Source organism: Palaemon carinicauda, chromosome 35 (assembly GCF_036898095.1).
Source record: "Palaemon carinicauda isolate YSFRI2023 chromosome 35, ASM3689809v2, whole genome shotgun sequence".
Taxonomy (NCBI): domain Eukaryota; kingdom Metazoa; phylum Arthropoda; class Malacostraca; order Decapoda; family Palaemonidae; genus Palaemon; species Palaemon carinicauda.
In genome coordinates, this window is record NC_090759.1 from 66,167,970 (window position 1) to 66,192,341 (window position 24,372).

The window sequence follows — 24,372 nt, forward strand, 5'->3', positions numbered from 1 at the left end:
TTTGTTTACGCTGCTAATTGATATTTCATTTAACAGTACCAAACATTATTGTTGCAATTAAGTAGTATAATTGAAAGTTCTATAATATGAGTAATAATTTATTTAAAATTAATGTACCAGGCATTAGAAATCAGAAGAATTGTATGAAATGCGAAATGATTATTCATTTAAAACATTCTTTTAAATAACATCATCTTGATTGCAGCAAACGCAACCCTACAACAATATTGTAGAACGTAACCCGTACCTTGTACATTGTGTCAAGAGAAGATTATGTATTTTCTTTCAAATTTAAGTACTGTCACCAAGTTTTGTTAAGTAATACGTGTTTTATAGTAAGGATTATTCACACATCTAGTTATTTTCCTGGTAATGGGTTGACAGGGTCATAAGAAGTTGGTTATAGCCTTCTGCTTTATCGTGTTTACACATTTGATTGATTTGTAGAAATTGTAGTTAGGATACCCAAGTCAACAGTTCTAGACACAGTTGAAAATTAAAATTAATCTTAATATGTACTATATTTAGGGTTACTTTAAAATAGATTACTGTGCAATATATTGCTCACAGCAACCTCATATTTGTGATTACCAATAGGTAATCTGTTGAGGTGATGGATAGTAGTCGACTACATTTTATTATTATTAATTGATAATTTTGATGTATACTCTACGGAGCCTTTGTATATCAGCGGCCAGTTCCTTCCGTGAGGATTAAAAGTGGACATCAACTAACCTAAACTTTCCCCCCTAACCTATACTTACAAGGCCTGGCCTTACCTACATACCTAACGGGGTGGCTAATGCCCCCGTGCGACCCCCCTTACACGGCCGTATTCTAAGTTAGCTATAATCATACATAAAAGTGGCCGCTATCGTACATAGACTCCTACTCTACTGGGTAGTATGTAGCCTACTTCAACTTATTTCCACCTGATCCATAAATTATATAGAATACAAGTTCCTCAGAAAAGGATCTTAGGAGCATTTGTATATTACCGGCCAGTTCATCCCGTGTGCATAGAAAATGTGTATTTCTTCCCATTTTCTAGTCTATAGAACGTGGCTGCTGTACTACAAAAATAACTGTCTGTAAAATTATAGAATGGTGAAACAAACAGTTTGTAGAAAATAAGACCGGTTTCTGGTTCCTTTCGTGGTGTTTTGAACATTTTTAATAATGATTCCTGGGGAAAATCCATACTTCTTGAGTTATGGTGGGTCGATTACTTTAACAGAAAAGCTATGGCTTTGCACCAGGTATCGTTATTAATTATATTCAAAACACCTTGAAATACAGTATAGTGTATAGTACTTGTCTAATTATGTTGATATTTAAATTAACTTTTTAAGACTTTTTTTCTGTCAGTCATTTGTCATAAAAAAAACAGTCCTCATAATAAAAAAAGTTACCATAATCAAAACACAGGAGCTTTTGTTTGCCAGGACCTCTGAACGCATAGAAAACGTGGGTTTTTATCCTATTTTCTATGGAGTTGTTTGTAAGTGTTCAGTCATTGTATTATAAATACCTTGTTACTTAATTGAGCTAATGATTTATTGGTTTTTACTCTGTTGTATGCTTGCTTTGCTCACAATTAAGCATTATCTCACTGCACTTACGTTCTGGCAAGCGATACATGTTGCGCTACGTGCGTTAGCCCCGTGGACTAGTATTTTGGCGTTAATTATTAATTATACAAACTTAAAGGGATGAATACACACTTAACAAAGGGATAAGTTGTAGTTTCATGCTCCAGCATCTGTTTGAACATTGACTTGGCTTCCATTTCCAATGATCAGACTAAATATATCAAACACACATTTCTACCCTAACCTTTTATTATTAACATGGACAATAAAATAAGAGCTATGATTATATTGCATACTGTATCCAAATATTTAAAATAAATAACAATGGTTTAAGGTATAAAACGTTGGGCACTTTTATTTTGTTCTAACAAGTAACTTATAGCAGAAGCACTACCTATCAGTATTTTTCTAAACTACCAAGTTGAAGGAGGTTCCTATGATAGTGCTATGACAAGAAAAAGAGCAAAACGGGTATGTTTCATTAAGAGCTGTAACATCGTTACTGGAGGTTCCTGCCAGTAGTATATGGTATTCAGAATAGTGTATTTGCAAAGATCTATTTAATTATGAGAGTTGCAGTGTCCCAACTATTATTGCATCATTCTATAATTGAACCAAACTGTCTGATTTTCTGGAAAACCTAACCTAAACTTCCCTACCCAACATAACCTACAAGCTGTGTCCTTACCTACTCACCTAACTGGGGGCTAATGCCCCCTACGACCCCAATTACCCTCTGCAACCCCCATCAACTCCCCTACGACCTCCATCAGCCCCTGCGACCTCCATCACCCCCTCTGCGACCTCCATCAGCCCCTGCGACCCCCATCAGCCCCCTGTAACCCCCATCAGCCCGTTACCCCCATAAGCTCTCCTGCGACCTCCATCAGACCCTTACGGCCCCCATCAGGCCACTGTGACCCCTATCAGCCCCATGTGGTCCTCATCAGCCCCCGGTGACCCCCATCAGCCTCTGCAACCCCCATCAGCCCGCAACCCCCCATTAGCCCCCTGCAACCCCCATCAGCCCCCTGCAACCCCCATCAGCTCCCTGTGACCCCCATCAGCCCCCTGTGACCCCCATTAGCCCCTGTGACCCCCATCAGTCCCTGTGACCCCCATCAGTCCCCTGCAATCCCCGTCAGCCCCCTGCAACCCCCATCAGACCCCTGTGACCCCCATCAGCCCCTGTGACTCCCCATCAGTCCCCTGCAATCCCCATCAGCCCCTGCAACCCCATCAGCCTCCTGCGACCCCCATCAGCCCCCTGCAACCCCCATCAGCCCCTGTGACCCCCATCAGCCCCTGTGACCCCCCATCAGTCCCTGTGACCCCCCGTCAGTCCCCTGCAACCCCCATCAGCCCCCTGCAACCCCCTTCAGCCCCTGTGACCTCCATCAGCCACTGTGACCCCCCATCAGTCCTTGTGACCCCCCATCAGTCCCCTGCAATCCCCATCAGCCTCCTGCGACCCCCATCAGCCCCCTGCGACCCCCATCAGCCCCTTGCGAACCTCAGCATCCCCCTGTGACCCCCATCAGTCCCCTTCAATCCCCATTAACCCTCTGCAACCCTCATTAGCCCCCTTGGATCCCCATCAACTCCCCTGCGACCTCTATCAGCCCCCTGCAACTCCTATCAGCCCCCTGGGATATCCATTAGTCCCTCTTCGACCCTCGTCAGCCCCTGTGCGACCCTCATCAACCCCTGTGCGACCCCATCAGACGCTCTGCGACCCCCTTCGGCCACTCTGCGAACCCCCTCAGCCCTTCTGTGACCCCATCAGCCTCTCTACCCTATTAGCCCCCTACGACCCCCATCAGCCCCTCTACAACCCCCATTAGCCCCTGCGACCTCCATCAGCCCCTGCGACCTCCATCAGCCCCTGCAACCCCCATCAGCCTCCTGCAATCCCCATCAGCCCCCTGCAGCCACCATCAACTCCCATGTGATTTCCATCAGCCCCTTGCAACCCCCATCAGCCCCTTGCAACCCCATCAGACCCCTGCTACCCCATCAGCTCCCCTGCAACCCCATCAGTCCCTCTGCAACCCCCATCAGTCCCTGTGACCCCCCATCAGTCCCCTGCAATCCCCGTCAGCCCCCTGCAACCCCCATCAGACCCCTGTGACCCCCATCAGCCCCTGTGACTCCCCATCAGTCCCCTGCAATCCCCATCAGCCCCTGCAACCCCATCAGCCTCCTGCGACCCCCATCAGCCCCCTGCAACCCCCATCAGCCCCTGTGACCCCCATCAGCCCCTGTGACCCCCCATCAGTCCCTGTGACCCCCCGTCAGTCCCCTGCAACCCCCATCAGCCTCCTGCAACCCCCATCAGCCCCCTGCAACCCCCTTCAGCCCCTGTGACCCCCATCAGCCCCTGTGACCCCCCATCAGTCCTTGTGACCCCCCATCAGTCCCCTGCAATCCCCATCAGCCTCCTGTGACCCCCATCAGCCCCCTGCTACCCCCATCAGCCCCTTGCGAACCTCAGCATCCCCCTGTGACCCCCATCAGTCCCCTTCAATCCCCATCAACCCTCTGCAACCCTCATTAGCCCCCTTGGATCCCCATCAACTCCCCTGCGACCTCTATCAGCCCCCTGCAACTCCCATCAGCCCCCTGGGATATCCATTAGTCCCTCTTCGACCCTCGTCAGCCCCTGTGCGACCCTCATCAACCCCTGTGCGACCCCATCAGACGCTCTGCGACCCCCTTCGGCCGCTCTGCGAACCCCCTCAGCCCTTCTGTGACCCCATCAGCCTCTCTACCCTATTAGCCCCCTACGACCCCCATCAGCCCCTCTACGACCCCCATTAGCCCCTGCGACCTCCATCAGCCCCTGCGACCTCCATCAGCCCCCTGCAACCCCCATCAGCCTCCTGCAATCCCCATCAGCCCCCTGCAGCCACCATCAACTCCCATGTGATTTCCATCAGCCCCCTGCAACCCCCATCAGCCCCTTGCAACCCCATCAGACCCCTGCTACCCCATCAGCTCCCCTGCAACCCCATCAGTCCCTCTGCAACCCCCATCAGCCCCTATGGAACCCCTATCAGCCCCTGTACAACCCCCATTAGCCCACCTGTGACTCCCCTTACACCATCATATTCTTATCCGGCTGTTTTCGTATTTATAGGTGGCCGCTATCATGCATACACCCTTGATTTTACCTGACTATTCATGGTTTAAATTAAACGTCCACGTTTTGCGAACCTCGCCTTTACATTTGCCCCAACTATGAACATAACTATACTGTAATCATAATGTAGAATATATCATGTCTTGAAATGCTGCTTTGTGTGTAATGGCTGATTAAAAGGAAGCATAGCCCTTCTTGGTAATTAAGGCCACAATGATTTAAGCCAGGTTAGTTATGGAATCTTTAGGCCAAATCATGTACCATCGATTTGATTACAGCTAAAACGTGATGGTGGATGTAGTTCGCTGTGCCATAGAAAACTGGATTGAACTTCATTTGTTATATGCGCACAATGGCACATGTCCACAAAACTACAGTACATAAGTTCTCTCAAACTATTTATGGTAGGCTAGTTGTTAAGTGCTTGGCCTATACCGGATAGGCTAGCCTATGGCTGCTCTCATAACCTTGGAATGATACATGCGAACTGTTACGAATTAGCCTTGGCTGGAATAACTTAATTTTCAATATTAAACTTACCCGATAATCATGTAGCTGTCAACTCCGTTGCCCGACAGAATTCTATGGAGGGATACGCCAGCTATCACAATACTAGAAGGGGGTGTACTTACCAGCGCCACCTGTGGCCAGGTACTCAAGTACTTCTTGTTGACACCTCCTCAATTATTCCTCTGTCGTGCTTCCGGCAAGACGTTCTGGGATACGCTTATGATCTTCGAGTATTTTCACGGCTAATTGGTGAAGTATTCTCTCAGATTTCGGCTGTCGCTTTACTGGAAACCTTCTTATATTAGCTAGATAGCTTTTATATAGTCCTGATTAACGGTTAACGATCTTTTGCTTGATTTTGGAACCCCCTTTGGCTAACTCTTTGGATTCAAGATGTCTGACATTTCGCAAGCCCCCTCCCATAGACGATGTAGGTCTTGCAATAGGCGTATTCCGAAGGCCTCGGTAGATCCTCACACCGCTTGTTCTGACTGTAGGGACAGGCCCTGTCAGTTAGAAAATCGATGTGAGGAATGCGCCGGACTTTCGGAACTGGAATTTGTCCGTCTTTTGAAATATTCAACTAAGTTAGAGAGAGGTAGAGTTAGGAGGAGTTCTTCTCACTCTTCACTTTTTTCCTCACCTCATGATCCCCTACCTTTTCCTACCCCTGTAGTGGCTACCCCCGAACCTACTATTTGCCCTCCGCCTGATATGTCTGTTGTTTTGCGTGCTATTCAGGTCTTAGGCGATAAAGTAGAGTCAGTGGTAAGTGATCATAAGTCTCTGATGGCCGAAGTCAAGGAACTTAAGGTCAAGAGTGCAGTGGGTGGAATTAGTGCCAGTGCTGTGACGAGTGCTAGTGTCAGTGCAGTGCCAAGTGCTAGTGTCAGTGCCAGTGTGGTGCGTGAGGATATTTCTGTGCGAGCCAGTCGTCCTCCCAGTCCGGGACCTCTTGCAAGCTCCCAAGCCCAGGGGAGAAGCAATGTCGAAGGGCATAAGGGTTCGGCAGGCCTTGTTAGGCGCACAGAAGTATCCTCGGTGGTTGCGGGCGTGTCTTCCAAAGACCGTCACTCCCACCTGCAGACGATTGAGCCCGTCTTTTTCTCGTCTGCTGATCAACTGTCAGGGAAGAAACGTTGGTCTCAGGTCTCGAGACCACTTAAACGCAGAGTCCAGTCCGCGAGTGCTCAGCCAGGTTGCAGTCATTGGCTCAGCTCTGACTCGCCGCAGTCATCTGTCGACTGCACTCCGCCCAAGAGGAGTAAGGTTCTGCCACAACAGAGCTCGACTGTTAAGGCTTTACCTCAGCCTACTGTAGTTTCTGCCGACCCCAAGTGGACTCTACTACAGTCCATGCAAGCACAGCTTTCGGACTTGATGCGTGAGTGTCGGGCTGAGAGTGTTGCGCCTCCGCCTCCGCCTACACTCCCTCCGCCTGCGCTCGCTCCGCCTGCGCTCGCTCCGCCTGATCGCAGTACCACCTGCCAGGCGTACGATGTTGAGCCACGTTCTGAGTTTGCTGTTCCCAGTGGTGTTCAGCCTCCGCCTTCTTTAAGGCAACCTTTACAATGGGATCAGGAGGATTATACCTCTCTTCCTCCGCCTCCTCTTGCTGCTCCACCAGTGGTGCAACAATCGGTTGAGGTACAACAACCTCTCCCGTCCATGAGTCAGTCTCCTCAGCTCTCGCTGCAGCGAGCTCAACCCTCCACAAGGCAAGCACCACTACACCTTAGCCTTGCGCCTCAGGAGCCTCAGCTTGCGAGACATTTACCTTGTTCTGCGCAGCCTCTACCTCATCGCGCTCCGCTCACACCACAGGAACAGGAACTTGCTACTCCGCTTCCGCCAACCGCTCAGCAAGCGCAACCCTTGGGTTCAACCACTCATGCTAGGAGTCAGCCTCCTCCACCCATGCGCCTTCCTTCTGCTTCGTCTTTTATTCAGCCTTTGCAGTCTGAGCCTCAGGTTTTCCCTCAACAGTTACTTGAAGAGGAAACCACTAATATTGTTCCTACTCGTTCTGACTCTGCTGTTCAGCATTCTTGTCCGATCTCTTCGCTACACTCTGGTGATGAGGCGTCTGATGATGAGGCGGCACACCTGGATCCCTCGTCAGACGTGGATGAATCCAAGCCTTCTCCACAGTCTATTGACTTTCGTAAGGTCTTGGCTCTGCTTAGGGAGGTTTACCCAGACCACTTTGTCTCTGCTATTCCCCGCTCTCCGCCATCTGAGTTTTCGCTGGGCATACAGCAAGCTAAGTCCACCTATACTAAGCTAGTCCTAGCAAGGTCCTCTAAGAGAGCGTTAAGGATCTTAGGGGAGTGGCTGCAGACTAAGCAACACCTTGGCAAAACTTCTTTCATGTTCCCTCCGACTAAGCTCACTTCGAAAGCGAGCGTTTGGTATGCCACAGGAGAAGCACCAGGCTTGGGAGTACCTGCCTCTGCCCAGGCTGACTTCTCAAGTCTGGTTGACTCGCCTCGGAGAACTGCAATGAGGCGCTCTAAGGTTTGCTGGACCTTCCCAGACCTTGATCACTTACTGAAGGGAGTATTTAGAGCATTTGAGATGTTCAACTTTCTAGACTGGTGCCTGGGGGCCCTCAGCAAGAAGACCTCTCCTGCGGACAAGGATTCTACCATGCTATTAATGTCCTGCATGGATAAGGCCATTAGGGATGGATCTGGTGAGCTTGCGTCGATGTTTGTATCAGGGGTTTTGAAGAAAAGGGAACAGCTGTGTACCTTCCTTTCCTCCAGCATTACACCTTGTCAAAGGTCACAACTCCTTTTTGCTCCGCTCTCGAAGTTCCTCTTCCCCGAAGAGCTGGTTAAGGACTTGTCTGCTGCCCTGATACAAAAGGACACACACGATCTTGTAGCCTCATCGGCTCGTAAGTCTAAGGTTGCTACCTCAGTCCCCAAGACTTATCGCTCCCCAGTGGCTGATACCCCTGCTACGAGGTTCATACCGCCCTTTCGTGGTAGAGCCCCCAGCCGAGGAAGCTCCCGTCCAGACTCTTACAGGAGCAAGTCTAGGAAAGGCTCCAAGACATCTAAGGGAAAAAACTGACTCTCCGCATCTCCAGACAGCAGTAGGAGCCAGACTCAAGATCTTCTGGCGAGCCTGGGAGAAGAGAGGTGCAGACGCCCAGTCTGTCAGTTGGCTGAGGGACGGTTACAGGATTCCATTCTGCCTCAAACCACCTCTGACCACATCTCCCATCAACCTCTCTCCCAACTACAAAGAAGAGGACAAGAGGCTAGCATTGCACCAGGAGGTGTCGCTACTTGTGCAGAAGAAGGCAGTGGTTATAGTCCGGGACCATCAATCCCCGGGCTTCTACAACCGTCTCTTTCTTGTGGCCAAGAAGACAGGAGGTTGGAGACCGGTGCTGGACGTCAGCGCGCTCAACGCGTATGTCACCAAGCAGACGTTCACGATGGAGACGACGAAGTCGGTCCTAGCAGCGGTCAGGCAGGAGGACTGGATGGTCTCGTTGGACTTGAAAGATGCCTACTTTCACGTTCCTATTCATCCAGACTCCCAACCTTTCCTGAGATTCGTTTTTGGAAAGGTTGTCTACCAATTCCAAGCCCTGTGTTTTGGCCTAAGCACAGCTCCTATGGTGTTCACTCATCTGATGAGGAATATAGCAAAATTCCTACACTTATCGGACATCAGAGCCTCCCTCTACTTAGACGACTGGCTGTTGAGAGCCTCCAAGAGTCGTCGCTGTCTGGAGAATCTCAACTGGACTTTGGACTTAATCAGAGAACTGGGTCTGTTAGTCAACATAGAAAAGTCTCAGCTCATTCCCTCCCAATCCATTGTGTACCTGGGAATGGAGATTCGGAGTCAGGATTTTCGGGCTTTTCCATCGGCCCCCAGGATAAGCCAAGCCCTAGAGTGCATCATGAGCATGCTGAAGAGGAGCAGTTGCTCGGTGAGACAGTGGATGAGTCTCACAGGGACCCTTTCATCACTGGCCCTGTTCGTCGAGCTAGGGAGACTCCACCTCCGCCCTCTTCAATTCCATCTTGCAGCTCATTGGGACAAGGGTTCGACTCTCGAAGCAGTCTCTATCTCAATCTCCCAAGAGATGAAGACCACTCTCCTGTGGTGTAAGAACAATCTCCTTCTCAGGGAGGGCCTATCGTTGGCTATTCAGACCCCCAATCTTCATCTCTTCTCAGATGCATCGGACTCGGGCTGGGGTGCGACCTTGAACGGACGGGAATGCTCGGGAACGTGGAACGAGGAACAGGAATTGCTCCACATCAACTGCAAGGAGCTACTAGCAGTTCATTTAGCCCTGCTGAACTTCAAGTCCCTCCTGCTAGGCAAAGTGGTGGAGGTGAACTCAGACAACACCACAGCCTTGGCTTACATCTCCAAGCAAGGAGGGACCCATTCGAGGAGCCTATTCGAGATCGCAAGGGACCTCCTCATTTGGTCAAGAGGTCTAAACCTCACTCTGGTCACGAGGTTCATTCAGGGCAATATGAACGTCTCAGCAGATCGCCTAAGCAGAAGGAATCAGGTCATTCCCACGGAATGGACCCTCCACAAGAGTGTGTGCAACAGACTTTGGACCTTGTGGGGTCAACCTACCATAGATCTGTTTGCCACCTCCATAACCAAGAGACTTCCGCTGTACTGTTCCCCTGTTCCAGACCCTGCAGCAGTTCATGTGGATGCTTTTCTACTGAACTGGTCCCATCTCGACCTTTACGCATTCCCACCGTTCAAGATAATAAACAAAGTTCTGCAGAAATTCATCTCGCACGAAGGGACACGGCTGACGCTGGTTGCTCCCCTTTGGCCTGCAAGAGAATGGTTCACAGAGGTACTTCAATGGCTAGTCGACATCCCCAGGACTCTACCTCTAAGAGTGGACCTTCTACGTCAACCTCACGTAGACAGGTTGCACCCAAACCTCCACGCTCTTCGGCTGACTGCCTTCAGACTGTCGAAAGATTCGCTAGAGCTAGAGGCTTTTCGAAGGAGGCAGCCAGTGCGATTGCCAGAGCAAGAAGGGTTTCCACTCGTAGAGTCTACCAATCTAAGTGGGAAGTCTTCCGAAGCTGGTGTAGAGCCAATTCAATATCCTCTACCAATACCTCTGTGACCCAAATAGCTGACTTCCTTCTACATCTTAGGAATGAGAGATCCCTTTCAGCCCCTACGATTAAAGGGTATAGGAGTATGTTGGCTTCAGTTCTCCGCCACAGAGGTTTGGACCTTTCTTCCAACAAGGACCTTCAAGACATTCTTAAGTCTTTTGAGACGTCTAAAGAGCGTCGTCTATCCACTCCAGGCTGGAACCTAGACGTAGTCTTAAGGTTCCTTATGTCACCTAGGTTCGAACCTCTCCAGTCAGCTTCCTTCAAGGACCTTACCCTCAAGACTCTTTTTCTCGTCTGCCTTGCAACAGCTAAGAGAGTCAGTGAGGTTCATGCCTTCAGCAAGAACATTGGTTTCACGACCGAATCTGCAACATGTTCTTTTCAGCTCGGATTCCTAGCAAAGAACGAACTTCCTTCACGTCCTTGGCCTAGATCGTTTGAAATACCTAGCCTCTCCAACATGGTAGGTAACGAACTAGAGAGAGTTCTTTGCCCTGTCAGAGCTCTCAAATATTATCTTAAGAGGTCTAAACCTATTCGAGGACAGTCAGAAGCCTTATGGTGTGCCATCAAGAAACCTTCGAGGCCCATGTCCAAGAACGGGGTTTCGTATTATATAAGGCTTCTGATTAGAGAAGCCCACTCTCACTTAAAGGAGGAAGACCTTGCATTGCTGAAGGTAAGGACCCACGAAGTAAGAGCCGTAGCTACTTCGATGGCCTTTAATAAAAACCGTTCTCTGCAGAGCATAATGGATGCAACCTATTGGAGGAGCAAGTCAGTGTTTGCATCATTTTATCTTAAAGATGTCCAGTCTCTTTACGAGAACTGCTACACCCTGGGACCATTCGTAGCAGCGAGTGCAGTAGTAGGTGAGGGCTCAGCCACTACATTCCCTTAATCCCATAACCTTTTTTAACCTTTCTCTTGAATGCTTTTATTGTTGTTTTTATGGTTGTTACGGTAGGCTAAGAAGCCTTCCGCATCCTTTTGATTTGGCGGGTGGTCTATTCATTCTTGAGAAGCGCCTGGGTTAGAGGTTTTGTAGAGGTCCTTTAGTAGGGGTTGCAACCCTATATACTTTAGCACCTTTGGGTTGATTCAGCCTCCAAGAGGAACGCTGCGCTCAGTAAGGAAGACGAACTTAAAAAAGAGGCAGAGTAACGGTTCAATTCGACTTCCTTACCAGGTACTTATTATTTCATTGTTATTTGAGATAACTGTTATATGAAATATGGGATACTTAGCTATCCTTTAATCTTGTACACTGGTTTTCACCCACCCCCCTGGGTGTGAATCAGCTACATGATTATCGGGTAAGTTTAATATTGAAAAATGTTATTTTTATTAGTAAAATAAATTTTTGAATATACTTACCCGATAATCATGATTTAATCGACCCTCCCTTCCTCCCCATAGAGAACCAGTGGACCGAGGAATAATTGAGGAGGTGTCAACAAGAAGTACTTGAGTACCTGGCCACAGGTGGCGCTGGTAAGTACACCCCCTTCTAGTATTGTGATAGCTGGCGTATCCCTCCATAGAATTCTGTCGGGCAACGGAGTTGACAGCTACATGATTATCGGGTAAGTATATTCAAAAATTTATTTTACTAATAAAAATAACATTTTAGATAGATTCTTAACTGGTAATGTTCACAGTGGGCTTATGTTTTCAGTGGGTAGTTGAAGGTCATTGCCTTTATTGTTAAGTTGGTATATGCCTTCGGGTAGTTTTTAAAACGGGTACATCATATAATTTCCTTAATAGTTTGGTTAGGTTAGGTCATTTTTACTTGTTTTTTTAACTGTGACTCGATTTCCTACAAATTATCCCATGCCTACTTTGGCCCTACAAATTTTGATGTAACTGAGCAAGTTTTAAATTCTTTTACTTCAGCTCTAACCTCTTATATCATTACCTATCTGTGGCAGTAAAGTCATTAATTTCAATATTGAGTAGTGTTGATTGGTTTTATTTAAATGTAGTCTAGCTGAATTCTGATGTCAAGCTACTCTCAGTTATAAGGCTCCCCATACTTGCAACGATAATGAACTTCAATCATTTGAATCACAAGTAAATCTCTGTGTGGGAGGTTATCGTCAGGCCAAAGTGGGTAGAGCCAACTGATCATACGATTTTGATGGGAAATTGACAGGCCAGTACACTGAGTAGCCACTTTGATTTTAGCTGCCGGAGAATATTGTATACTGTACTCCAGGCACTGTGTACTGGCTGTTTTTAATTTTTTTCTAGTTTATGGTTAGCACCATCATCTGGCTGTTTTAATTGTTTTCTTTTTGTTTATGGTTAGTAGTTCGTGGCATGTGAGAGAATTAAAGGAAGACGAAAGGTTTTGCAGTTTTCTTGATGAATAAAGCTAACTGACTGTTGATACGTAACTTGCCAATATCCAGTATACTTTTTGTTCCTCTATATCAGTATTCCTGTTGCTGCTTGTTGCCTCACTACAGTATTGTATATTAGTGACAACAATGCCATTATAACTTAGGAATGAAACGTCGTTGCACACCATTGATAGGAAAACTTCAAGCCTTCTAGTAGGGCTTGATAATTCTTTGTTCGCCTGCAAATTTTGTAAGGAGAGAGAATTTACCGTGAACATTCCTTACCCAAAGGTACATATACGTTTCTTTTAGGTCACTCTCAGTTCTCTCGCCCCTTGAGTTGGGGAAGAGAGAATAGTCTTACCCTGGTGGTGATACAAGTGCTTACAAAACTGGCTACCTGTGTTCTCTCACAAGAACGAGTGTGCACACTACCGGTAGGAGTGTGGGCCTTGCCCTTCTCTTCCTTTCTGGCATGAGTATCCTCTAGTTGTCGGGGAAAGGAAAGAAAAAAGTACTCTACTGTATGTACCAAATACTCCTTCGGAAACAGACATTGGTACATACTGTGTGTCAATTTAATACTACTGCTACAATTGGAAGAGAAGACCTCCTTTAAATAGGTCCAGTCAACGTAGCTACTTGACTCCGATGATATCAGAGTAAGTGAGGGTGGTACATACAGTACCGAGATCATACCCAACGCTAAATTGTTCATACCAACAGCATGCCCAGCGCTGAGTGGTTTGCAATACAAATGCTTACACAATTGGCCTTGTGCGGGATCGCGCTCTTGTTTTCTCGACAGGGGAAAAAGGCCCCTCACCAACCCAAGTGAGCTGTACTGCATAGTATACAGTGTATGTTCTGAGAGGTTACGTATAGGAAATGCTTATTTCCCCAAGAATACATTTGGTTATGAGATTCATGCATACACTGTACTTTCACATTGCTACATGATGTAACTTCATGTATCTTTTTTAATAATTTTGGGGTCTCACTACTTCTGGCATCTGCGTCATACTTGCTCTTCCATTCCATGATACAGTACTGTACATTGGAAGAGGAACCTAGGACCATTTTCATCGCTGTATAGTATTGTACTGTACTGTATAGGCTATGAGATCTTATTGGCACGAGCACAAAGATTCATTGTGCTCTGCCCTTTTGTGTTTTGTTTTTAAGGGAACATTGCAATAGTGTTTTCTCCCTGGAAGACAGGTGGCCTGGCACCTGCTCCCCACGATTGGCATTATCCTAGAGGAACGGCTGTGTGCTGCGATTGCAAAACATAAGATTGGGTACCGTGATTGGGAACCTTTCGATCGTTTACTACTATTGGGAACTCTACAGTCATCTATCGCGATTGTGGATTCTATGATTGTATACTGTTTGGTAACTTTTTGATCATTTACTGCAATCTGGGACTCTAAATTCATGTACAATAATTGGGAACCATAATATCGGTTTCTTAGGTCGGAAAACTTATGATTGTATACAGTAGTTGGGAAACTTATGATTTGTTACAGAGATTGGGAATCGTACAATTGGGAACCACATGACCGGGAACAATGTTTAGAGTTTACTCTTGTGTGTCAAGGGTTCATTACTTTTGAACCTCCGGGGAACTAATTCAGCTGTTTCAATTACCTGTTCCTTGTCAGCACTCCTATCTTGAAAGTGGAGGAAGGAATCACTAAAGTACAGGACGACTAATTTTTTGTAGCCATTTGAGACTTTGGCCATTCCCTTTGCATGGTTTTGTGGGAGGAGTAACATTGTACCAAAAACACAACCTCCAAGAAGGGTTTTTGGTACGGAGTACAGGAGCTCATGCTTCCAGTACTCATTCTCATTTTAGACCTAGCACGAAGGCTGCTGATCGTTCCGAGATGTTTGCTGGAGTCTGGAAGCACCTGGCAACCTTTACATACATTTTTATTGTGACCTGTGGTAGTAGTTCAGCAGGTTTTGTAGCTTACATAGCTCCGTACGGGACAAGAAGTATCTCCTAAGATAACAGTTGTGACGTTAGTCTAGGATTAGAGGTGGAGTATCAGACTCTATTGCTCTTTTTCCTTTCTCCCTCTGGTGGTGCAGCAGTCTTAGTCTTCCCATTATTTTCTGGATTGGACGTTGATTTGGGTGAGCTTCCATACCAAGCATCTGTTCTATACTAAGTCAGTTATAGAAGTATCTCCTCCATCTGCCTTATAAGGTTGAATAAAATGTAGGATACATTATGCCTAACTAGCCATATATTGTGACATAGTATTCTTCCTTGACTATCTGTCTACAGGTAGAAACCTAGCTTGACCCATAAGAATCTATTCTTAAGTGTTGGGAGGTTGTAGGAATCAACACTTCTGCACCTCTATCTGATCTGAGTGTATTGACATCCCAGGATTTTAAACCAGCCAGTACGATTATAGGATGTTCCTCCCACCCAAGGTTGTGTCTCCTATTAAAGGACTCTGGTTTGATTTTTTAATGAATTAAACACTTCAGGTTAACCCAATGAATGTTAGGAAATATAACTGTTGATGCTGTTGATATTACATTAATACTTTATTATTTATAAGGTCTTCTTTTTCAGCTCTCAGGTTGAGGACATCATTTAGAGGATTTGTTCGAACAGCTGCATTGCAAGTTACGAGCATTGCTGCTGCAGTTGATTAAAAAAGTAAACTGGTGTTAAATTAAAGACTTGCAATTGTGATTTTAAAATACGGTACTCATTTATTTTGTATTCTGCATGCAGGTTTTCATGGCTTTTTAATTTTATGTTAATTTATGTCTGTATGAACTAAAATTCCTGTTTGGCTGTTTGTTGGAAGTCAGAATTTTCATTGTTTCATTTTACCTGGTATAAGGAATGTAATTTAATTTTCTTTTATTAATAATTTGTTATCTTATTTTGTGATATTTTGTTTAGCAGGACATTGTATTGCTTTATAACACTGTTTAACAATATTGGCTAAGTGGTATGCATGATTTTATCAATTTCTCTTCCTTAGGATTTTGCAAGATAATGCTTCTACCAAATTATGGAAGTACTTTAAACAGCACAGTATACTGTGCAAGCCACATATTTTTATAACGTATTGCAGACTGGGTGGAAGATTATTATTCACTGTATAGAGTAATTTAAAATGAGACTTTGTCATTACACAAATGCAAACCGTTGTCTTTTATTAGGAGTATAACTTCAGCGAAGCCAAAATGGCCATTAAAACTTATTGAGGCAGTTATGACTACTAATAGGTGGTGCATAGAAAGCCCTGTCCACCTGTCAGTCATCAAGACTACTTTTGACTTTGGCTGCAAGCAGTAAGGTTTTACCCCTTCTTTCTCAAATTTTTGGCTATTATTTTTTTCTCATTTTAGAATAAATGGAAAAGAGGAGGCATATGCAATTGTGTCTGAGTAAAGTCGGTAGTAAGTATGGAAGATATATGTACAAACCTTCCATTGATCCTCGTCACTTAGTGCTTTTTCTAGGGGCCATGACTGTTTGCAGTCATCCTCTAGTTACGAGTGCAAGTTGCGGCCTCTTGTTGCAGTACAATGATGATCTGAACTTAAGGAAGTTGGTCTTTCTTAGGCATTGCTGGTGATCTGTTGGAGGAGAAGGTTTTGGGCAGCCTAGAGGACTCTCTAAGCTGCCTCTGTGGTGACTTTCCCAACTTCTGCTACATCTGTGGAGGTGCTGGAGGCTGTGGCACCTGCTGGTATAGTCTTGGCTGCTTTTGAAGAAACCCCTGTATCATCTTCCTCTGTTAGAGTGTCATTGCTGGTCTCCAAGGCCTCGACTCTGAAGAAGACTGGAGAGAAGTGCACTCACCCCTCCTCCTCTCAAAATTTTTCTTCCTTGTCTTATCAGTCTTCCTACAATGTGGCTTCTAAAAAGAGTAAATCATTGAAGAAGTTCAGGAAGACTAATAGACACTGATTCTTGTGATACTCAGAGCGATCTCTCTTCATATGGAAGAGAGGGAGACGGTGCGGTACTGAAAAGCAACCTAAGCAGGGACGCTGTTTTGGCGGCATGGTGCAGCACTCTTACTACTGGGCTTTGGTCTCGTACGGAACCAAGCATAGGCAGATGGATGTATTTTGTGAAGGATTGTTCAAGAGATGTCTGGATACCTACGACTGTTCTCTGCATCTTTCTACCATGGAAAGTGGGCTAATTTCTGCACTTGGTGTTGTAGAAGGAGTACTTCTATAGTCAGAGTATCCCAAGAATACAGTAGATCATGGACTTCATCTCTTTTTGCCAAGAGAAACATCCTGCAATCACACCTGTGAAAGGCTACCGCTCAGCCTTAAGCACAGTCTTCCGACTGAGGGGCACAGACCTCTTCTCCTCGTGGGAGTTGTCTGTGCTTATGAAGAGTTTCAAGCAGTCCTGCCTAAGCTGGTACCTCAGACCCCCTAGAGTGGTTTCTTTTGCGTTCCCCGTACAAGTTTTTATGAAGGGCGTCAGACAGAGGTCTGAATCTTGCTAGACTTAGCTCCAGCAAAGCGAGTTTGCCGGATTTTGAGACTTGCTCAAGCTCAATAGTTTCTTGAAGTGTCTGCAAACTCACTAATCTTGTGAGCCAAGGATGGTGGTTTAATGGGAGTTGTTACATTTACCTGCTGAGTAATTTACAGCCATTACTTGACCCTCCATAGTCCTAGGTTGGATGGAGAGGAGGCTTGGGCATTGATCCTATGTGTATATGTCCAGTCTCTAGGGCACTGTCCTGCTGGGGTATTGTCACTGTCCCTTGCCTCTGCCTTTTGTGAGTCACCTTTAAACCTTCAAGTTTTGATCCAGAGTTCTCAGCCAAGACCCTAAAACCCAGCTGCCCACGGTACTAGCATCGAGTCCTTCTCCATCTCTTCGCTCCAGTAGAGGTCCAGAGGGGAGCAGAATGACTGGTTCCCTGTCCTGTGAGAGTTCCGCAGTGATATCTTGAGAGAACTTTGCGTTAGAGGCCTGTCCATCAAAGACACTTTTCTTAACATTGGGAGGATAAAGGGAAGGTATCCAAGAATAATGTTTCTTTTATTGCTTCGTGAGACCATAAGGTGTGCTTATCCCTAACCAGTGAGGGGGTTGACAGTCCAACTCGGGCAAGGACTCTTGAAGTTACTGGTATCGGGTCTATCTTTGCACTCGGGAAAAACCTATCAGGGGCTCAGGTAATAAGGTAGGAATCTGGTAACTCCAGACAACCTTTACATCCCACTACTACTTTGTGGCTGTTCAACAGGTTAAGTAACCAGCCTAACTCCCTCATGGGACAAGAAGCATCTCGTCTAAAATAGTGATTTTTACATATGCCTAGAATGAAAGTTTGAATGACTGGCCTTCTACTTTACTTTCTTCCCCCTCTCTTGGGGATGCAGCAGTCATGGCAGCTATATGCTGGACAAGACATCAGATGCAGGTGAGTTTCATAACTGAGCAACCGGTCTTTAAAGGTGGGATAAGTTAAGAAGTATCTCCCCCATCCTTCTAGAAGAGGGGAAGATGTGTAGAAAGTATTCAATCCTATTTTTCATAATACCTGTAGGTATATTCCAACAACATAATCACTCCTATGCATAAGCTGTTAGGAGGCTGGTAGGATCCATTACCTTTGCTCCTCTACAGGACAAGGTGCTCTGACTATTCCTGGGAAAGTTGAACCAGCCAGAAATTTGGTTTGTGGAGTCTTCTTACTTCCTAAGGGCGAGTCTTCTATTAAGGGATTATAGTTTGTATTCGTCTAGGAACAAATCACAATTTTTTAAAGTAATTTATATTAATCCTAACTATACAATCCTGAGGCCTTTAAGTTACACTTTCCACCATAATCACCTTGCAACTTCCAGGTCTAAAGGTCAAAAGTGCCAGTCTTGATGACGGTCAGGTGGGTGGAGGTTCTCCCGCACCTCCTATTGGTAGTTAAAACTATGTACTGTACCGTGTTAAATTTTAATGGCCGTTCCAGCTTCGCTGAAGTCATATTCTTATTAAAGGACTCAGGTTTGTATAGTTAGCAAAAATATAAATTACCTGTACTTTAAAAATTTATATTTTTTTAAGAATTTCACAACTTTGTAAGTAATTTATTCGCTTTATAATAAATCCCATAGATAACATTCAGTATATTAACTTTCAGAGGTAAGAATGTTTGTACAGTATGTAATGAATTAAAAATGTTTTATCACCTTTTAAAAGTATTTTATTATGCAAAAATTGCTGTGGGAATTCTTGATAAATATTTGTGCTTGCTTACTAGTGTTAGTAAGATCAACTGCCTAAACCAAAGTAGAATATAGGCTGAGGGTTATGCTAAGTTAATCATGTTTTATGTTGGACTTGAGAACTTTTGAACTTCTTGTTCCTTTTAGGGGACTGACAGTAATGTACTATACACTTGCCCATAGCTGACTAAAATTTTGAGAATTGATACATGTCCTATTTCCATATACACATACAACGACCAGTAATGCTGCTATTGGATACCATCCATTTGTTTTCCATTTACTGTATTGCATCGCTACTCTTATTGTTTTATGACTAACATTCATATGAAATGATGAAGGATGTATAGTGAAATACAATATCATAATTATGTAAATTTTAAATATAACTGTTCCCTATGTGACTTGACTGTAGATTTCAAGTTGAATAGATTCTTCTCTTTGAAAACAGAATTCAAGATGCAGGTTGCATGTTTCAGAATTGTTTTACACTGATCGATCATTATTAAAGTGTTATGTATTACTGAATCATGTTACATCTCGTAAGTATTGAAGTCTTTATGTAATTCATATCTATTTGTAGAGGAAACTCATATCTATTTATAATCGAGACTCGTACACATATCTGTAAACCTAAAGTTTTATAATCCATTTTCAAAGAATTGCTAAAGTTATTTGGAGATCGTAGTAGTTTCTCTTTGTGACCTAATTTTTTTATTGCAGAGAGCAAATATGAGTGACAATTCTACCACTTCTGCAGCAACATTACCTGAACAGCTACAACCAACACCACAATTACAACCAGAAGTTCAGCCTCAACCAGAAGTACAGCCGCAACCAGAAGTACAGCCACAACCAGAAGTACAGCCACAACCAGAAGTACAGCCACAACCAGAAGTACAGCCACAACCAGAATTACAGCCTCAACCAGAATTACAAGCACAATCTATATTACAGCCACAACCAGAATCACAGCCCCAAACAGAATTACAACCTCAACAAACGGAGATAGAAACAGATGACAGGAAGAAGTATGAATGCATTTTGTGTCACAAACGATATCCCTTCAAAGCTAGTCTTAAGATGCACATGGATATACACAAAGGGATCAAGAGATATGAATGCATTGTATGTAACAAGAAATTTATGCAAAAGGGCCATCTTAAGAGGCACATGCAGACCCATGGAGAAATAGTGTATGAATGCATTGTTTGTAATGAGAACTTTTCAAGTTTAATTGCATTAGATAACCACATTGATGATCACACCGGTGAAAAAAGGCACAAATGCAATGTTTGCCATAAAAGTTTCAGTAGTGAACGTTTTCTCCAGACTCATTCAGACCTTCATCGTGTGAGGAAAAGGTTTCATTATGAATGCATGGTATGCAATAGAAGGTTTGTTAGTGAAGGTCGTCTTAAGTCCCATTTAGAGTCACATGATCAGGAAACAAGTCTGAAGTGCCCAGTGTGCCATAAAACTTGTACAAGTGAAGATGATCTTAAATTACATAGAGTTTTGCACAGAAAAGAAACTAAATATGAGTGTAGTAAATGCAACAGGATATTTACAAAGAAAAGCCGCCTTCAAAAACATATGGAAACTCATGTTGAACAGAATATGTATGAATGTGTCGTCTGTAGTATAAAATGTTCAGGGAAAGATGAGCTTGAAACCCACATGGACGAGCACAGGGAAGCAAATAAGTATGAGTGTCATCTATGTGGAAAGTGCTTTTCACAGAAGGGTAACCTTAGAATGCATGTAGAACTGCACACTGGAGAGAAACCATTTGCGTGTGTCATCTGCAACAAGAAATTTGCTCGAAAGGGAGCCCTTAAAAATCACATGGATATTCACAGTGACGAAAAGAAATATAAATGCCCCGTGTGCAGCAAGAGCTTTGCCCAGAAGGGTGTTCGTTATCATCATTTAATGAAACACAAATTAGGAAAAACTTGAAATACTCACGTACCTTTCCTGAGGAGTTCAAAAGAATTTTGCATGGTGCAGTAGTTCTATTGTAATTTTTTGGGTGCCTGGTGATGGAATGTGTCACTAAAATTAGTGACATGTTAGTTAGCTTGTCAAGTTATTTGACATTCAACTTCCAGATACCCTGGAATATTACTTATGACAAGTCCTAATTGAAAAGATTTCAAAATGGATACCTTTTACATTAATCCATAATACATTATAGTACTTAATTATTTGCTGTCTTGTATTTCATGCATTACAAAAGCAGTATTGCATAGAAAAAAATAGTACCCTTTGGCAGTGCAGAGATTGGCAAAATATACATTAGATTGTATACCATTAGAGTACAGTATGCTTCTTTGTATTACTTTACAAATATCAGGGATTGCAGGTTACTTTATTCCTCTATTCACTATCATGAAGTTGTGATTCTTAGTAGTAGAGTATCTTATAGTACAAATGAGTACAGTAGTTGGTTGAGGGGACATCTTGAATGATGTTGAGTTCATGTAGTTTTAGTTTGTTCTGGGATTTGATCTGTCTTTACTGCATTAACAATGCATAGTTTTGTGCTATCCGGTTTGTTCCTACAAAACTACAAACCTTCCTCTTTTATATGAAATAAGGTTTTGCAGAACCTGGTTTGGCCATTGACTTTAGGTACAGCAATGTTAATTAGTGGCAGGTGAGTGAGGGGGGAGAGGTACTGTTAACTTGATCGATTGTCAACCTTCACTTTTCTCTCGGTCTCCATCTAGTCAAGAAGTCTTTAATTGGTAGTGGGCCTTAACTGGTAAAGGAAGTTTAACGCTGTATGGTGGTTGTGTGATATGACACTGATACATCTTGGCTCCTTCTGTTATTTCTCCTTAGGCCTTCACTGTTATATCTTAGCTTGAACAAAGGGCAGCCAGGTGGGAGAAGGAAATTTTTTCCTCTTTTCCCCTTTCTCCTGTCATTAAGGTATTCCCTACAGTTCTTACCATCCTCCTCTCCTCTTATCCTTAAGGCTCTAAGATAGTTACTCTTCAGACAGGCAGATTATAGTATACACTCCTCTCTCATTATCTGGGATTAATTAGTTACCGAAAACAGCCGGGTATACGAAATTTGTGCCTACAAAACTAATTTTTCCTATAACTTATTGAACTAGAACAATGTGTGGGATAAAGAAATGGATTAAAGGTTAGAGTATTGTAATTTGGTTTTTCAATATTAAACTTAGCCGGTGATTATATAAGCTGCAGCTCTGCTGCCCGACAGAAAAATTCTACGTTCAAAATACGCCAGCGATCGCTATGCAGGTAGGGGGTGTACATCAACAGCGCCATCTGTCGAGCAGGTACTCAGTACTCAATGTAAACACAGAACCAATTTTCTCTCTGTCGTGCCACCGGCAAGACCTACTAAATTCGCTATTGCTTACTGGATTGGTTTTCACATATTTTGGTGAAGTACACATTTCTAGTTTTGAGCTTTCGCTATGCAGGTGTTTTATCTTCATCTCAAAACTTGAACTCGTTTTGGATAGATTTAATTATGGTGACAAGGAGAGTATGGACTCTCTTTCACTTTTAAATGGCCGACCCTTCCCTTAGACGGAAGTGTGTTTAGGTTTTTAGTAATTTTGCTTAACACGTTATAGATCTATATATTTTATATCTCTCCGCCTTTATTAGGCCTCTTCGATTAACTTTCCATTTATTATAAACATATAAAATAAATTTTTATGTTTTGTTTATATGCGACCTTTCCTGATAGTAGGCGGTCCTTACTTGGAACCGAAGTTAATCAACGTTGAGCCCGTTATATCGTATTTAGCCTTTAAAGAATTTAAAACTTTTTAATTTAATGTTTTATGAAAGAATTTCTTTGATAGTCTTCGTACTGTTTTCAAAGATGAACTAACGTTTAGTTTTTTAGACTACGCAGTTGTTGACGTTCAGGACGTTCATCATGCGCTCTATCGTTACGATAGAGAGAGAGTGTATCACGGTTTCACTTTGCAGTAAGAGTAAATCGATTCTGACGTTTTGTTCATTCTTTCTTAGCTCAAATGTTTTAAATTCTAAATTAAGGAACTTTTTATTTGGAAAACCTTTCAGTTTTTTCCTTTAGTCAAATAACATGTTTTTTTGACGATATATAATTGGGCTCTTCTCTTAGGTGCGAAATCAAGAGAGAAAGAGAGAGAGAGATAGAGACGGAGGGAGAGAGAGGAGAGAAAACGTTCCGTTCAAGCGGGTAACGTTGTTCTCGAGTTGCTCTCGTCCCTAGTCGCTGTACGGGGAGGAAGGATAAAACGTTTTTAGTTTTTTATTCTCGTCCCCAGGCTATGTGCGATGAGAGATTGAAAACGTAGTTATATGAACTAGTGTTTAGTCTCTTTCCCAGCCACTGATTTTTTTATCTTAAATATGTTTTCTGTTTTTTGCTGGTATTAATGAGCTTGCATTATACGACTGATTTCGCAATTACTACCTTTTAATGAAGGGTAGATTTGCGTGTTTCAGGTAGAAATCAGTAAAAGTTTCGATTTCAGTGAAATAAGTGCAAAACAGAAAATCGATAAAGTGATATGCGCAAAGTGTTACAGTGTTGCGTCCGAGGGTTCGTCTGTTCGTGCCTGTCGTTCACCTAGTCCGGGACCTCTTGCAAGCTCCCAAGCCCAGGGGAGAAGTAATGTCGAACGACTTATGGGTTCGAGAGGCCTTGATCAACGAACAGACGTTTTCCCTCTGTGGTTTCGGGCGTATCTACCCAAGATCGCTCCACCCACTCTAAGACGAGAGAGCCCGTTTATTCCTCGTCTGCGGAAGAGGTTTCTCGTAAGAAACCATGGACCAAGGTCTCGCGGCTTTTTAAGCGCAAGTCGGTCCTTTCCGCGCAAGTCCAACGGCCCAGTTGTAGCCACTGGGTCAGTTCGGACTCGCTGCAGTCTTCCGACGACTGCTCACCTCCTAAGAGAGGCAAAGCGGTACCGCATCAGGCAGTCACACCGTCTGTTGCCGCACCTGCTCCTGTAGACCCTAGTGGTCTTTGCTGCAGACCATGCAGTCTCAGTTAACGTCATTGATGCAGGACTTTCGTGCGGAGAAGGTTGACACTGCACCAACCTCTAGCCTACAACCAACCACGGTTGTGCGTCCTGTGGACGCTGAGGCGACCTTCTCCCGCACTCCAAGAGAGTCCCGCCACCCATGCGTTCCAGTGTACCCTGCCAGCCGCATGTTGACGTTCAGCGACGCACGGAACCTTCCGTTGACGTTCGCGAGGTACAACAACAGTCTAAGTTGTTTTGTTTTGACGCGGTGCGTCAACTTCCACATTCTAGAGTTGTTTTGACTGCTCAGTCTAGACAGTCAAAGCAGTCTCGAGTGGACACTGTACGTCCTCACACACCTGTTGTGGTTGACAGTTCA

General features: G+C 44.3%; 1 protein-coding gene across 4 annotated transcripts; it reads left to right on the top strand.

Moving 5' to 3' along the window:
- The first annotated feature begins 194 nt into the window (after positions 1 to 194).
- Positions 195 to 21,183, top strand: LOC137627821 (gastrula zinc finger protein XlCGF57.1-like). Of its 4 annotated transcripts, none has more exons than XM_068359195.1 (3): positions 195 to 295; positions 15,327 to 15,461; positions 19,697 to 21,183. In XM_068359195.1, the coding sequence occupies exon 3, from the start codon at positions 19,706 to 19,708 to the stop codon at positions 20,933 to 20,935; it is 1,230 nt and encodes a 409-aa protein (XP_068215296.1). In that variant the 5' UTR covers positions 195 to 295; positions 15,327 to 15,461; positions 19,697 to 19,705; the 3' UTR covers positions 20,936 to 21,183. The 4 variants fall into 4 exon arrangements, with proteins under 4 accessions (XP_068215296.1, XP_068215298.1, XP_068215297.1 ...); XM_068359197.1 differs by having other exon boundaries at positions 15,327 to 15,413; XM_068359196.1 differs by having other exon boundaries at positions 216 to 335.
- Positions 21,184 to 24,372: the final 3,189 nt, after the last annotated feature.